Here is a 17626-nt window from a genome sequence, read left to right on the forward strand (position 1 = left end):
AACAGAGGAAGAGGAAGGCCTCCTCTGCGTTGGAAAGACCAGGTGGAGAAGGACTTGGCTTCACTTGGCATTTTCAATTGGCGTCAGTTAGCACAGAAGAGAAATGACTGGCGTGCTGTTTTGGACTCGGCCAAAATCGCTTAGGCGGTTACAGCGCCAAATAAGAAGAAGATACGCCAGTTTTATACATGGCCGTTCACTCCCATACTCATGCATGGCGTATGAGTAACATTTTCCATGTTAAAGGTTGAACTTTTCATTCGTAATGCAAACTTAAAATTAAAATAACTTGGGAAAATAACCTAGTCTAAAAAAACGGTATACAGATCCGTAATCTACGACCCAAAATTACGCCCGTGGCGGTGTTTTTTTTGTTATTTAAGCGTCGCTACAGTGTTACCAGCAAATGTTAGTTTGAAGTCTGCTGAATGAAATCGGGAAAATCTTTATAGCTTAGAGAATGTTTGTACAAATAAAGTTTGGAGTAGCTCTTTTTGAAAAGCGGAAAATATAGTTTGGTTTAGATCAGGCATAATTGACATAAAAAGCATATGCAATCATTTTTTTGCAGCACCGCGTAATACTCGTACTTTCCAGTATTTTAAAGGCAAACGCGAAAAGTAAACCAAAATCTAATTGCTTTACTTTTTTTACCTCTTCCTATTTGTAAAGTGAATAGACCAACAGTGGGCAAACGCGGTTCTTTGAGCCAAATGCGGCCCTTTGCTCTTTGCAAAGCGCGGCTTTTTTTTACTTTCTCTTTGCTTAGAACATGTTGGCCCTTTTTACTTTTTAAAATAGATATTTCTTTGTTTTTGTTATTTTATGGCCTTATAGCAATTATATTCAACATTTATTATTGAGCTTGAGGCTGTTTTTAATGAAAAACTTATTGTGGAAAAGCAACAATCATTTGAAAAAATGGTAGAAGTGATAGCTATTTCGTAAATCACCACATTTTCTCATCACCACCACACTTTTGCAAATTATTGTTGCTTTTCCACAACAAGTTTTTCATTAAACACGGCCTCAAGCTCAATAAAAATTGTTGAATATAATTGATATAAGGCCATAAAATAACAAAAACAAATAACTTAAGAACGAGCACACCTTAAAATTAAACATTCTAATAATAGAAATATTAACAAAATACGAAATATGAAATAACACAAACGGCAATAACTCAAATTTGTGTTATTTCCCAATTGAATGTGAAATAACACAAATTTTCATTATTTCATTTCTCGTTGAGCAATAAGACCAACTTCTTATCTTAACAATAGGTACTCACCTAGTTACATTTGACAAAAAGTAGTACATGAACAAGTTAAATGGACGGTTTTGTAAATATTAAATTTTGAAAGTGCCCAGAATGAGAAGAAAGATTTTGACACTGCCTTCTTTGAAAATTTGTTTATAAAATGTGACTATAAGGCAGCCGAATGTTAGAAAATAAAGCGAAAAAGCTGTTTTATTACTTCACCTGTTTATTGCGCCATTCATCCCACCTGCTAGTACCGAGTATACGTTCAAATTTAGAAATCTGAGAGTAGGTAAAGTTTTATATATTTTTACATAACTATTTCGGACCACATGTTCCCTTCGTCTTCCTAAACAAAATCAGCAGTTCGGAAATAGTGAAGCAAGTGATAATAATGCAGAAATTTTAACTGAAGATAAAACTCAAAACAATATTCTCTGTGCTATATGCTGCGTTCCATGCAAACATTTTAAGGTTTTCCAGCAATTTTTTCAACATATTAGAAAGCATACATACAAAATTCATACAAAAGCGCTATGTTCAATTTGGCGCGCAGCTATTGAAGACAATATTTTTTTAGACTAAATAAGTAAAAATATTTTGTGAATATTACTTTCTTCATATGAATTATATCACATTTTTGTTTGATTGTATTTTTGAAATAAACGAAGTTCTTTTTCTGTCAGTAAACTGCTTTTGTTACAAATAGTATAAATAAGCAATGGGAAATAAGGCAAAATTTGTTTTATTTCCAACCTTTGTTTGATATAAATCGAACAAGTTTTGAAAATAGGATTTATAGACCTTTAAAACGATGTAGAACAGTATATTGTTGAACTTAGCTTGTGGGGAGTTTTCATCGGTTAAATTTTAATGAGTCCCTATTTTTCTTGATTTTTTGAACTTTGATCATCGTTAATTTCAAAAATGTCTACGAAAGTTGATAAATATGCGGTATTGCATATAGATGCTCTAGGAATATTTCTGCATCAAAAAGAAAATTTCGAAAAAAATGTCGCTTACGTTGTTTTGGCGGTTAGGGCTCGATATGTAAATTCGTAACTTTTAAGCCTTTTTCTCGAGTTTTTTGATTTCTTGAGTTATGACCGCATTGAAGTAAATGATGGTTATGTTCATTTACCCCATGATTCAATAAATAAAGGTTTGCTCATTAGTGACATTAGAGTTTTGACACTCCCCTAACTCCCTTACAAAATCTTTGCACACACACACTCGAACCCACACAAAGTGCCTTGCTAAGGGAGCCCATTTTGTCACGAGGGAGCGAGAAAAATGTTTCCTGAGCAAACCTTTTATTACTGAATCATGCATTTCATATTGGACAATGTTTATTGGGTATTGTTTTTTTTTTAATTTTTCAATGTCATTGAAAGAACGAAATTATTTATGTAATAAAAAAAAGAAGTTTTTATCGTCGATATTTTTTGGTATTCGGGATACTTACTTAGTACTATGTACTTGTCAAAAAGTATCAACTTTTCGATACTACTCAGTACTCGTGAAAAGTATCGATATTCTGTACTCGATACTCGTATCGTTCTATCACTTATTTTAAGCTTTTCCACTTCTCAAAATAAGCATGTAACTAACTCAGTAACCTGCAGCTGGATTCCAACATTCGCCATTCCTAATTGTGACCGCCGAAAATTACCAAAAGAATAACATGCTACTTGTATTTATATACATGACACTCAAACTGCCAGATTTGGCTGATACTTTTAGTCCCACTGCTTCTCGTTTAGAAAATTTTAGCGACGATTTTAGCGTACCGATTGTCATAATTCTACTTCAGGTCTACCCTAAGTTGATAATAAATAAAAAATAAACTCCAGATGAGTCGTCCGGAGGTAGCGTCAGACTAGGCCGAACATGCTTTGAGGTGTCATCAAGTTATTACTTTAATAAGTTCTGAATTTTTTGCACATGCAGCTATTCACGGGTTGATCGAGGAGATGGTATGTATTTAGGCACTATGCGTTAGTACAAAAATCTGTAGTTAACTGCCGATTCTGAGTTAACTACGCACTGTGAATTTGGCTCTTAATGATTTGCTCTTAATTAGTTCGAAAGTGTACTGCCTCATCACAGTGTGTCGAAAATGGTCTACAAAATTCAAATGATATTTTTTAAACCCACACATCCATTCAGTTATCGCCACTACTGGGTTTTCGTTCAACGTTCTTTCGTACCAACACACTTCACGTACTATGTAATACATCGTCGTTAATACTGTAAAATGTTCCATGTCAAGTATTACTTCTTGAGCTTAAATGATCGATTGCCTGTATATAAACGCATCTGTAAATCTCTCTACATTCATTCACGAAGACCAATCTATCCGCTTTCGCCTCATGATGTTGAACAATTAATAGACGTGTTAAAGTAAAGTTAACAAATCAACTCCAGCACAAGAAGTAATAATTAACATAGAACATTTTGAAGTATCACAGACGTTATGTACATGCATATACATAGATATACAAACTTCAATATACACGAAGCGCTTACACAATACCGACGCCGCACAGTGCGCACGCCGGATGTCCGCTGGCGGACAATGGCCGCGGGCCATCATCGTGCTGCAGTGCAGCCGTTGCCGCTTCCATTTCCGCTTTATATTCCGGGGTTTGCAAGGCCGGACACACGGGCATAATAATGACACGCGGATCGACAGATTCGGCCGGTGGCGCTGCCGAAGTCGGATTTGCTTTGGCCGATTGAGGCAGACCAGGTTTTGGTGAAGCATTCGAGGCCAAGGTGGGTTGCTTGGATTTTATTTCCACTGGTTTATCGAGCGGTTGGTTTTGCTGTGGATGTTGTTGGTGAGATAGCGGTGTACGGCGTTCATTGCCGCCGATGGCGTGGCTCTGGGTCCAATAGAAATTCGCGGGAGACGGTGGTTCTGTTTTCGAAAATGATGTTAATCAGCAATTAGATCAAACAAAATTTGTTTGTAATAAAGTGGATATCTGTTTCGTATATTGGTTAATCCCCTTTTCCGAAGATACGTAATCCTTTCGCCCCTAATTTCCTAATTCTAATAGTCCCATGAACTTGTTTGTATTTTAACTACATTATTTATTCCCACGAAAATACAAAGTGGGTCGAATGTACAAAGTTCTCATACGACTTCTATACAAACATGCTAATGTGCGCACATACACTCATAAAAACATCCATGCAGGAAAAGTCGAAAACACGACAAATTTCTATATGTAGGTAGAACCTGTTGCCAGATATTTTGATATCGATGGTCCTCTGTTAACTCAAAATTTAATTTATTTCAGTAGAGCTAATTAAAGCCTTTGCGTTTAATAATTTAGCAATAATGTGTCTTGAAGTCTTTTTGTAGGGAAAAGTTTTAAGCTTTCAAATTGTGACTGCTTTGCAAAGACTGAAAAAGACGAAATAAGTATCTAAGTCGTCAAGCGAAAATAAGTCCATAAGTATTATTGAATAACGGCATAAAAGGAAAAAAATATTAATTTTCCTACAAAAGCATTACTAACTGATCGACAGTAGTTAGTGTTGCCTACTTTCTGACAAATCCAACAATTGCGTCTCCTGTCGGATTAATAGCAGGTAAGCCTATGTCGATTGTGAACAGGAAAATATGGTTATTTATCAACATGAAATTTCGAACTGTACCGTTATGGCAGAGGACCATCGATATCTATATACATATGTACATGCATTAGTGGACGAGTTGAACAAACGTAGGAAGCAACTTTCTTTTTATACATATAATACGTTTTAATGAAAATTGATAGCAAGAATGGCCAATTTCTGATATACTTTACATATCGTCACCTTAGTACACAAAGGCCCTAACCAACAGTTTTTTTATTTTACAGGAGAAGCAGAAAACATTATAAATGTGTATCGAAAATAGGTAGGGCTTTTTAAAAGTGGCATGTAACTCCGTTGTGTTTAGTACTAACACTTCAAAATTTCTATTGAAAGTTTACTTGAATACATCCTACCAAATCCTGGAAAAACACAGGTAGGGCCTTTGCGAATTAAGGTAACGACATATAGAAAATTTTCGGTACAAATCGTTGCTCAAAGGATGTATGTATATTTAATTGCTTTTATTTATATGCCAACCAAGGCGAATTTTTACAAGGTGGTATCGGCTGAGCAAAAAAAAAATTACAACAACAAATTATACACACAATGGAAAAAAACGTCCACAAAAAGTACAACAAACACATGATTTTGACATTCAGAAGGGCCGCGGCGAATTCTAGAATTACCACCCTGTATAAATTCACCTCGATGCCAACGCTATTGTGGGCAACGCAAAATTTCAGTAAATTCGCTTCAACATTGATGCGGTGGAATTAACTATCCTAGTACAGGTAGAGAAAAGAATCGTCATACAACCTTTTCATAAACGATTTTCTTTTGTAAATAGTTTCAAAATTGGGACCAATCAGAATCTAAAGGACCCTCAACTGGCAAAGAAAGAAATAAAAGTTCATAAAAACATTTTAACATTATCCAAAAATTACAGCAAATGGTTTTTTTTCAGTTGCTTCGAACGTTATTATATAGTTAATTTAGTGCATTGAAAAGTTGAACTGTGACTTACGTTATGAGGCGTTCACACTCATGGCAAATGTTCTGGCCGGTCGGCAATCCGCCGGTACTTGGAGGCTTTGAGGAATTTACCGGAGCGCTTACATGCCTTGTAGCAGATGGCTGATAGTGCTGTTGTTGTTGCTGTTGTTGTTGAGGTTGTTGTTGCTGATGGTGTAAGTGTTGGTGGTGGTTTTGGTGCTGGTGTTGGTAATCTTGTTGGAAGGCTGTGTAATTTCAGGTTTTTGTGTATAGTTGTGGAGTTAAAGGTGTTTGTAAGCCAGATATATGCGAAGATGAGTTGTTGAGAAGTTTGATGCCAAAGTTTATGAAAGTATAAACATGTAACGAAAAGATTTAGAAGAACACATACACTTTGTTAACAAAATGCAACAAATAAGTGCACAGCAGATGTTAGTGAAACACTTGCCGACAAATTAGCAATTGCGATTTTTTGCTTACTTTCATATACCCAACTAACAAAAAATGCATAAACATAACTGACTTATAAACGTAATCAGATACCTATGTGTATTAGATTATATTAGTAATGTAAATTAATATAAATATGTTTATATCGACCAAAAACAAACGCTATATAGCTACGTTGGAACTACTCAGGTTCAAGAGTAAACACCTTTCAAGGTCAAGTAAATAAATTTTTAAAAATTAATGCTGCCAGATCTACGCTTCTAGAAATTTGACATCTCATTTGCTAATTTCCTTCATCAAGTGCTTATTCTGTGAATTTTTATAGAAGTTCCTTAAATGCCTTAAAAACAACCTTTTTATTTACTCAAAAATACTGTCTGCTGTAAATAGATTCTCGCCATTATTTATCGTGTACAGTATTTGAGCTAAGGCATAATAACATGAGTATATTTCATTACCTGGAGTCGATTGTCCAGTTTCTTCTTCGCGTAAGAACTTCAATACCTCTGACTTGTCGGGCTGATATTCCTTTTCGTTTTTCTTGAAGTTGACACTGAAAAAAGTTTAATTTTATTTAAGTACTCAATTAATAATAGACTATATTATCTATGTGCAAGTTTCAATGCAAGCTAAGAGTTTTCTACAAGGGGCGGTGGTTACACATCAGGAGGTCGCCTCAGCCAACCGTAATGAAAATTAGTTGCCCAACAAAGTCTGAAAAGACGAGCATGATACAATTTTCAAACATTCGTGCGCTTCTAAACCTCGACTTTCACCTCCCACCAAACAGTTCCCATCTCATCATGCCTCAAATCCGCAACCGAACAAAGGCATTTTGTTACGTGCAATGTGAAATAAAATTAAACGTACCTTAGTAAAAGAATTATATGTGAATCAGTAACGTTCACATAACGGTTGTTTGCAACAGCCAAATCGAATCGAGATAGATATAGACAGATTTATACATAAATGCTCAGAATGCAAAAAGAAATCGATGAAGCCGTCCCGTCCGTCCGTCTGTGCGCATGATAACTCGAGTAAAAATTCAGATATCTTAAAGAAACTTGGTAACTGTACTTCTTTTGACAATAACCACGGCTACTCCCGATATAAGGTAGTTTTCAGATATACGAAAACTGCGATATTTTAGTGATTACTGAACCTAATTTATTCAAAATTTATATCTCTTGGGGAAAAATAAAAATATTATGAATTTTTGCCAAATAGTCGCAGCCACGACCACATATGATTACTCGGTAAAGGCACCACCAATTTCTCCCAAATTTGGCACAGTTATTTGCCTTGGTAAAACATTCCAAACGGCTGAAAATTTTTAAAATCGGACACCATTTTTTAGCAGAAAATACCAGGGATCATAGTGTCCAGGTTGGGCGATTTAGCGCCAATTTGGCAATTTATTTTATTTATTTGAGAAGATTACAGTATAAACTAAGTTTATATCTAATTGCAAAAAGGAAAGCAGTAACAGCAGCAATGGCCTTCAACTGCTTGAGTGGTGATAGAATGCCTATTTATATAGGTGTGTTTATCAATATAATGTTAATTTAAATGCTTTCGTACATATAAAGCTTATGTGAAAGAACTATATCAAATAATAAAGTCTGGCCAATTTTAAAAATGTTAAAATGTTTTCAATATTGGTAAGCGTGGGGTTGGATAGTAGGGATAATGGGTTGGTATTTTGGAATGAAAGGTATCGGGAGGCACTTAGTTTAGGGCAGTCGCATAAGTGGTGTAAGATGATATTCGTCGTGATGTGGCGTCGAGTATGCAATCGCAAGGATGGGTTCTCGAGACCCATCAGGTGGCCGTGGGACAACTTCGAATGTCCTATTCGCAATCTTATTAATTTTGTACAGTCTAATCTGCTTATCGCNTAGTTTAGGGCAGTCGCATAAGTGGTGTAAGATGATATTAGCTGTGGGGTCGAGTATGCAATCGCAAGGGGATGGGTTCTCGAGACCCATTAGGTGGCCGTGGGACAACTTCGAATGTCCTATTCGCAATCTTATTAATTTTGTACAGTCTAATCTACTTATCGTTTCGGGAATGTGACTTAGATAATCGACAAGTGAAGTGCGATTGGTGTTGATGGCTCTGTACCAGTTTGATGTGAGGTTCCAGTTTCCTTTGTTTACTTGTTTTTGTATAGATTTGAGATAGTGTTTAATGTCAGAGAAGTTATGGTTGGGTGTTGATATTAGTGGAGTAGAGTTTGCGAGTTTGGCTGCGCTATCTGCTGTTTCGCTGCCAATTATTTGTACATGACCTGGAATCCAGATGAGGGTTATCCTTGGAAATGTGTCAATTCTTATTTCCGTGCAGTAAAAGTTACTATTTTGTATGTTTGATATGGCTTTAAGGGAAGATAAGGAATCTGTACATATGGCAAATTTTCCTTGACTGCTTATTGCATACTTGGTTGATTCATGGATAGCGACTATTTCAGCCGAAAAAAACAGAGCTATATTCAGGAAGTAGACCTAACTTGATAATGTGATTCTCATCGGTTACACTGTAGGAAGCAAACCCACTTGATTTTGAACCATCAGTATAGATGAAAGAGTGGAGAGTATATTGTTGTTTTAGGTCAAGGAAAAGTGGACGGAACTGCAGGGGCGGTGTGGTCGATTTCGCGTGATTGTGCAGGGCGAGGTTAATTGATTCCGATTTTAGAAGCCATGGAGGGGGGACAGATCGTTTGGAGGTTAGTTTGATTGGGGAGTTGGCAATTTCGAGCTGGGAGCAGTTTTTTATAATTCTTAGTAGTGTTGATGGGATCTTTTGTTTTTGTGAAGTTTGTTAATTATGTGAAAAAGTGACGTGTCTCGACTGTGGAGTATTGACTTGGATAGTTTATTAAGCTCTAGCTGTCTATTGTTTTCGAAAGTAAGAATGCTAGCTTCAAAAAACATATTGTTTATTGGGGAGGATCGAAATGCTCCAATGGCGAATCTTATTTCTGCATTAAGGGCGGTTTTAAGTTTACCGAGGAGGGATTTGGAGCAGAAACCGAAAATATGTAGGCCGTAATTTAATTTGGATATGACAAGGGTTTTTACTAAATGAAGTAAGGAAAGGGAAGAACAGTTGAATTTATTGCTTGATAAGCATTTTATAACAGCTAATTTATTTGTGAGTGTTGTGTTGAGGTATTCTTTATGTTTATTCCACCTATATTTATTACTGAAAATTACATCAAGAACTTTTAAATTGTCCACTTCTTGTATATGGATTTTATTAGCTGAGACTGTACAATTTCAGTTTATTTTGCGACAAATATGCATAAATTTGCATTTTGTTGCAGATAACATTGCGCCTGAGTATTCACAGCAGGTGGCAATTTTTTTTGGATATTTGCGCGTAAAAATTCAGGAAATCGCCTTTGGCGATTTTTTCCCTTTAATTAAATTTTTTGTGCGCTATCATGTAAATGCGTCGAAACACATCATAAGTAGGTAATGAGTTCGAGTCAATTTGCGAATAGGTGCGTTCCAGCGATTTTTGGACTAAAACCTGTAGAACTGTCAAAAAGCAAAATATCTCTCACAAAAGAGAGCAACGGTCAAAGAACTGAGAAAAACTGCTGGAACGCATAAAACCATTTTTCCTACAGCTATATAAATGTCAGATGTTTGTTTACAGATTATTTATTCAGACAAAAATTCTTCCACACAACATTTTAGTTCTCAAAAGATTTCGTTATTTTGGTACAATTGGGTTCTATACTGCTAAAAATATTTCTTATAAATTGCATCAGCTCTTTCGCATGTTGTTTACGAATGCAACACTGCTCTTAGTTCTACAGTTTTCATAAATTTTCAGGAAGAAAAACTTCGGACTAAATCCTGTTACTTCATACTGAGAATAAGCATATTTTACTCTCACGAAATTGTTGAATATAATTGTTATAAGGCCATAAATAATAAAAAAAAACAAATAACTTAAGGACGAGCACACCTAAAAGTTAAACACTCTATAAATAGAATTATTAACAAAACCAACAACCACATGATAAAATTTAAACAGCACTGGAACAGCTGCGCTTGATTGTAGTTTGCTTAACAAATGAAAAAGTGGAAAAAGCAACAATAATTAAGGCGAACTTAGCACAGTGCGTAGGCAACTGACTGAGTCAGCTGGGGTCGTCGGTTCGAATACCGCTGAAGAAGTCTGATAGGGAAATGTGGTGATATCCGAAATAGCTATCACTTCTACAATTTTTTCAAATTATTGTTGCTTTTCCACAATAGCTTTTCATTAAAACGTCCTCAAGCTCAAAAAAATGTTTGAATATAATTGTTATAAGGCCATAAATAACAAAATAAAATCAAAAAAATTGCTCTCAGTTACATGAAATTACTGGAAATTTATCTGCTGGAATGCTTTTCGGACTAAATCCTACAAAACCTGCAAATCGTACTGCTGCTGGAACGCCACTATTACAAAACCACCATTTGTGACCGCTGAATGTGAAATTTGCAATTTCATTTGTGGAAAGAGCTGATCTCGCCTCATTATAGCTTTTATTTTATTTTTAGCGCCGAGCGCTTAAAAGTGGATTGTGCGATTAATCAATTAATATCAGTTACAATAAATTTATTAGTTGCGCAGTCCTATTGGGAAATGTGTTAATACAATAATTTTTAAAAGTATGAGTAAGTGATGTAAGTGATTTGTGTTATTTGTTATTACTCTGAAGGCATTATATTAGTTTTCAGTTTTAAAAAGATCGGCAAAAATCCTCCGGCTGAACCCTCCACGAGGGTGCTGACTGGAAATGGGCACTACAGAGGATTCTGTGCGATGTCAGAATAGTGCTCAGCTCAGGTACTATGTGCTAAACTCCCTAATAGCTAAGTCATATGGAAATGGTTTTTGATCGTGGCTTGGAGGTCTGAAGGGGCTGGATAAAGGCGTCACGCGCACCGTACCGAGGATCAGCCAGGCTGGGGGCCCCTAAATAGCCCAGTCGCGAACGGAGCCCTCTGGGAGGCGGCCACACCCAGGATGTAAGTAGGCCTTACCTGGGCATCTTGGATCTCTGCCCGGGTGGACGAACCCCTTTCTCCGCATCCTGTAGGAACAAGTATGGACAATTATAAAAAACAGGAAACATTAACAACAAAAACAGCAACAACAAAAACCAAAACAAATTATAAAGGGACCGGCCCCCTTAAGGCGTCGGAAGGGTTTCGGCCCACTAAAGAAGGGACTCAAGCGATGAAGAGTACCTCCACCAGCCGTAGTGCGGTGACAAATAGCGGGAAACCAAGGCCAAGGGTGAAACCGGGCCAAGCTCTTGCAATAGTGAAGGAAAGCGGCGGTGGGGATGCTCAAAGGAGTCCACCCCGGGAAACTTCTGGCACCAGTGGATGCCAACCTGGCATGCAGACTGCCCTTCCGCGACACCCACTGCCTTCACGAGGCCTGACCAGAGGCCAGAGCGAGCTGCATCGGGCTATCGACAGAGAAAGCTGGCTGCACGAATCCTGCAAAGGTTCACAATAACGCCTGACCTGTGTAGCAAGGCAAAGTAAGAGCATGTGAAGGAGATCCTCATAGAAATCGGCTGGGCAAAGGCAGTCCTGTCCGACTATTGCAAGCTGGAGCAGCCGCATGCGCCCTCCAGTAAGCGCAATAGATCGAGGGAAAGTACGCCCAACAATGCAAAGAGGGTCAGAACGCAGGGGTCTTCTTTTGCTGAAGTAGCCAAGTAGCAGATCCTGCTTGGCGTCATTGACGAGAGTACTGAAGACAGCCTCGCCCTGAGGCAGCAATAGAAGTAGGTTAATTCTGCCATGGCCGACATTGTTTTTACCATAATGTTGGAGAATACGGGACCTCCGCCAACCTGCAAGGGAGCGGGGTGGTTCTAAAATAACACCCGGTTTATAGCATGCGAGGATGCTAGATCAGCGGAGATCTACAAGAAGACAGGCATTGGAGAAGTCTACCCTGGTGCGAAGCTCAGGGCGGTCGACTTCAAGGACCTACCTGTGCGACTGCAAACCATAAGCCTCTACAATCCGGAGCTACCTACCAGGAATTGGAAGGTGGTACAAATTACCGAAAGCGATGATGCAGATTGTCCTGCTTCTTAATAAGGAATCCATAGAGTTGCTGGAGCAAAAGAGCGGAGTTAAAGGTCAGTTAGTCAACGACGTAGCGTAAACGTAGGTTGACGTACGTAGCAGCATATTAAATTTAGTGTTGATAGAGAAAGAGAGAAGCAACGGCAACGTCACCGCCATGCGGTGGTGAGTTTTCCTTAACACGCGAAGCCCATAAGATAGGTCGTGTCTGCGTCAACCTACGTCTACGCTACGTCGTTGACTGTTTGCGCTTTTATACGTTACGGCTGCGACATGGCCAAAATTAAAATATACAGCAACGATGTAATCGTAGCGAAGAACCTGATCACGGAGGTAGAGCCGGAGGAGGCCAACAGTGACGTAAAAAAGGAAGCGATTAAGCCGTGACTGTCTGTCTGTCCGTCGGTCCGTCTGTTCGAACGATAATTCTAGTAAAACTTGAGATATCTTAACGAAACTGGGTACCTGTATATCTTTTGAGCGTAGGACGATCGGTATTGAAAATCGGTAAAATCGAACAATAACCACGCCTACCTCCCATTTAACGGTAGTTTTCAGAAATACGAAAACTGCGATAGTTTAGTAACTACTGACGCTTATTCACTCAAATTCTATATTTACAATGATCTCTTGGGGAAAAATATAAATTTTTATGAGTTTTTGGAAAATGGGTGTAGCCATAACAATTAAAAAGTCTAAGTTCGGACGAAGCCGAACATTAAATACCCGGCGCACGTACTAAATATAGGTTTTTCAACTTTCCGAAAACTTCCACTTTGTGGTAAGCACTGACGGGTTTACCCCTATTTCAAACATATTCGATAATATGTTCAGATAGACTTAAAGAGATAAACTTATGTATATAGTAATAAGTTGGCGGTATCATGCCTATTTTTCACATTCCATAATAATGTTACTTCTGTTCAAGGTATTGTTTAGAGTACCTCCAAATTTTTAGTAAATTAGCTTCAGCATTTCTGAAATATACCGTTATATGAAAAGCGGGCGTAACTAAGTCCGATTTTAAGAATTTTCAACGTCTTGTTTTTATCTGAAAAGTACAATAATTATACCAGTTTGGTACAAATTTATGGAAATGTTGCCGAGATACACATAAGTGTAAAAGTTTGTTTTAAACGTATTTTCTGCTAAGAAATTATTTCGACCATCAAGTTTGAATAAATTAGCTTCAGTAGTTACTGATTTATCGAAGATATCGTATTTCTCTAAGTTATATGGGATATGGGATTAGTTAGTAGGGATGTTAATCCCGGGATCCCGGACTTTTCAAGTCGCGAAAATCTCGGGATTATTTGCCAAGAATCCCGGGATTTTCGGGATTTGTAATTTTCAATGGTGGCAAAAATAGAATGCCTTATGTTGACCAGTTTTCGCTATATTTCTTTTGTTTATTTAATATTTATTTTTTTTTGTATATATGTCTAGCTAATTATACATACACATAAAACCGTGCGACAGGCAATTTTACACACAAAAAAAAAAAACAATATATTCGCGAAACCAAGGGCCAAATACAGTAAAATTGCGTTCTTAAATTTTCTGACGTCAGGATTTTTTAAAAGAACTTTGGAATTTAAAAGGTATGAGTAATTCAAAAAATGATTCATAAAATTCAGTGCAATATACTTAAAAAACTAGTATGGGCATCATTAAAGAGAAGATTCTGTAAAGTTAAAACAGATTAAATTTTTTGGTGCGTAAGGGGCGAGTAGGTATTGAAAATGCCCTTTTATAATTTTTTCCTTGGATATCTTTGGAATTTTGCAGTTCTTATTTAAAAAAAATATATGTTAAGGACTAACTTTGTTACTTTAAAAAAATAAAATATATTAAAGGGACATTTTCAATTCTTATTCGTCCTTGCGAACCCAAAAAAAATATTTCATTTGGTGCCCATATGTTTGCTTTACATTAAACAGATATTTTTAAATAAGTTTTGGAAGTAATCATATCTTTAAAATTATAAAGTATTTTTAAAAAATCTTGATGTCAGAGAAATACTCATTTAATTATATGTAATATGAGGTAGACTTTTGTAAAAAAAAATTAAATAATGAATAAACAAAAGGAATATAGATAAAACTGGTCGAAATAAGGCGCTTCTTTTATTTCTGCTACTAGTATTATGAACTTCTTTGAACCAGAAAATAAATTGTTTGACTTGATTTTTCTTTTGCATCAAGCTTTTTTCGACATACCTTAAGTTAAGCTTCAGTAGTTACTAAAATATCACAGTTTTCGTATTTCTGAAAACTACCGTTATATGGGAGGTGGGCGTGGTTATTGTCAGTGATGGAAAAGTAGTTACAGTTGTACATTTTCCAGCCCTTTTATAATTTGAAAGTACAATCCGTACATAAATATGATTTTCGGTACATTTTTAACTTCGCTAAATAAATTTTCTAGGAATTTTATCACCCTTACAGTTATACCAACCAAATGCACACTTATTAATTGACATATACAATTCAATTGGCCCGGAGATATCGCATTTGGTTTCATCGTTAAATTGAAAAAATCCGAGCGTTAAACAATTCCTTTAATAAAACGGGGTTTAGTATGAAAATAGCTTCTACATATTTACGTTTTAACACCCATTTGGTATTGTACTTTTTTGTTGAGAATTTATGACACTGCAGCAATCGGAAGCCGAATAACCTCTTATGCACACATAATTATTAACTATTGAATGTACTGCTGTGTTTAACGACTTATGCATTTCCAGCATAAGCAACCCTGCAAAAATCGTTGGATTATGTAGTCTATTTGTGGTATATTGGATTACTTACAAAAGTGTTCCTCTGTCATGCGAAACAACTCGTGTCTCTGCACCAGCTTACTGTTACCTGATCACTGCTCGTCTTTTACCGAAATGTGATTGAAGTTGAGCATTTAAAACAGGGTTGCCAGTGAAAAACTTTCATTTCTACCAAGAGCGGGTGCAAAAACCTACCAAAATGGCTTCTTTCCACCCATTAAATGCATTTACTTTTTCTGGTTTTTATACTTAAAATAAGATATCCAGTAAACGAAAAGATCAGAATAATAGCTATTATATACATATAGCACACACCAAAAAGTGGTGTGTGCTTATAACCATACACTTACCGTTTCCGTTCCTACCGGTCCGTTTGACTTCTAAACCCTCAAAGTTTCGAGTAAATGGCGAAAAACCGATAACGTGGCAAAAAAATTGCAGTTTACAGTTTTAATAAAGCCTTCGGAGTAAATGACGTGAAAAATCGTAGCGGAAAATCAAATTCCGTCATAGATTTTTTTATAGCTCATTTGCATACATACATAAATATGTATATTATGAAGTATGTACATAGACATATTGCTACCTAAAGGTTAAAAGGTGCCAAGTCCACTTTTTTTCAGTTTAGTTTTTTATGCAGAGTGACAGATAATGCAAAACTACATAGATTTTTCATCTCCCCTGAACAATTAAAAAAAAATGCACTTGGCCCTTTTTCGCCTTTAGGTAACGATATATACATTAAGAAGGTATAATAAACCTTACGGTTAGGCTTACCAAATGTCCGGGTCTAGGAGCCTCCGGACTTGGAACAAAATCTGCGCGCTGCGTGTTTGACATTAATTTCTTCGAGTTGCAGTTAAAAACTTCGAGATTCTCTGATTTACTGAGTGGTTTTCTTTTTTGAATCGCTCTTCTATTGCCATTTAAAATATTTTAACAGCTTTGTCATTGTTGAAACTATTATCGATTCGCTACTGCATTTCAAAGAAAAATACCCCATTTATAAACCTTCTTTTACATGCATCAATTCAATCACTTAATATTTAGATACGCAGTGGATAAGACTTTTTATACGAATACAGAGTTCAGAGAATTGCCCAAGGTAATTGGCAAAAATCTGTCTATACCAGTAAGCAACAAGGTTTTTAAATGAATGAGGATAAATTTGATATTGTCAAAATTCGGCAAGCCTACTTACAGTGCTGACAAAGTGACACATTACAACAAGCCAGAGATGTTTTCTGTTTTATGAGCAAAGAAGCCTACAAAAATTTGAAGCGTCCTACCATCCTACCAACGAGAAAAAACCTACCAATTTTGGTAGGAAAAGCCAAAAACGGCAACCCTGATTTAAAGGACATTTGCATGTCTGGGTGTTGTTGAACATGTAGAGATGTTTGTTGTAATAAAAGCGTCTTAAAGAAAAAAAATATATCAACAATGCCATTTTTTAAATTTTGGAGTAGCTTTGTGCTCCTCTGATGTAATGCGAAGATGGAGTATATGCCCAGCAAACACAGTTTCAAACGTTTGAGAAAAATGTATTTCTCAATTTGATATCAACTGTTTTTCTCAAATGATTCTCAAATTGAAAACGAGGTTTAAATTTTACATTTGAAATTCATTTGAGGTTGATTTGAAGAAAGATGTCAAGTATCAAACGTTATAAAAATGCGCAGTTAAATCAAAAATTGTAGGAATAAAATTAAGATCAATTGAAAAAAAAACAATGAATAGAAAAAATTTCAAAGATAAAGCCCACAAATAGTGGATTTGATGTTTGCGCGGATTGAAAAAGCTGCAGCCCTTCAAGACGAATTTATTATAAATTACTTTATCTTAATTGTTTCTTTTTTATGTACAGTACCAGGTTGACCGAGCTCTGCCCGGAGTGCATATACTTTTTAAAGTTTTGAAGATTTGGATAGCTTTAAAAAAATATTTTGGAAATAAACAAAAAAAATAGGATTTCCATATCTATTAAGTAAATACCTTAAGCTGAGATCCCACGATTGCCGCAAATGGACCAATCTGGAACAATTTTTATTGTGCTGTATTGGAGCACAATAAAAAAATTGTCCCAATGAAATTCTGTACAGTCACACGGTTGCCTCTTTTTATACAATTCTGATTGCCGTAAGTTGGCGAAAAGCAATATAGTGACAATAATTGCCCCAAACTTATCACACGATTGTTCGAGCATGCGGCAATTGTGACCATAAAGTGTTGCGCTGACCTCTAAATTCTGTTTTTTTTCTCTGTTGTGTAAAAATGGCGTATTCTTATTAAAAAAAAATAAATTAATTGCATCTGCTTTGTATATTGCGGGCTCATTTTGTGCAAATTTGTTGTTGTTTGAAAGCAAAGAAGCAAAAACTTGTGCCCAACGAAAACTCACGCATTTATTTAGAAGTTTGATTGTATAGTTTTTTT

The 17626-nt window shown here is 36.3% G+C and overlaps 1 protein-coding gene across 19 annotated transcripts in view; it reads right to left on the reverse strand.

Annotated features, from left to right (window-relative positions):
• Positions 1–17626, reverse strand: part of Zasp52 (Z band alternatively spliced PDZ-motif protein 52) — a 442143-nt gene that overhangs the window by 266438 nt on the left and 158079 nt on the right. For 18 of the 19 annotated variants that reach the window (XM_017628721.1, XM_017628613.1, XM_017628603.1 and 15 more), the window contains 2 exons: positions 6754–6848; positions 5877–6090 (listed from right to left, as the gene is read on the reverse strand). In XM_017628721.1, the coding sequence (XP_017484210.1) occupies positions 5877–6090; positions 6754–6848 (309 nt within the window). Of the gene's footprint in view, positions 1–3790; positions 4185–5876; positions 6091–6753; positions 6849–17626 lie in introns of all 19 variants that reach the window. The other variant, XM_017628741.1, reaches the window with a different exon arrangement.

Source organism: Rhagoletis zephyria, unplaced genomic scaffold, assembly GCF_001687245.7.
Source record: "Rhagoletis zephyria isolate East Lansing unplaced genomic scaffold, Rhagoletis_zephyria_1.1 Rzeph_scaffold_00077, whole genome shotgun sequence".
In the NCBI taxonomy this organism is placed as follows: domain Eukaryota; kingdom Metazoa; phylum Arthropoda; class Insecta; order Diptera; family Tephritidae; genus Rhagoletis; species Rhagoletis zephyria.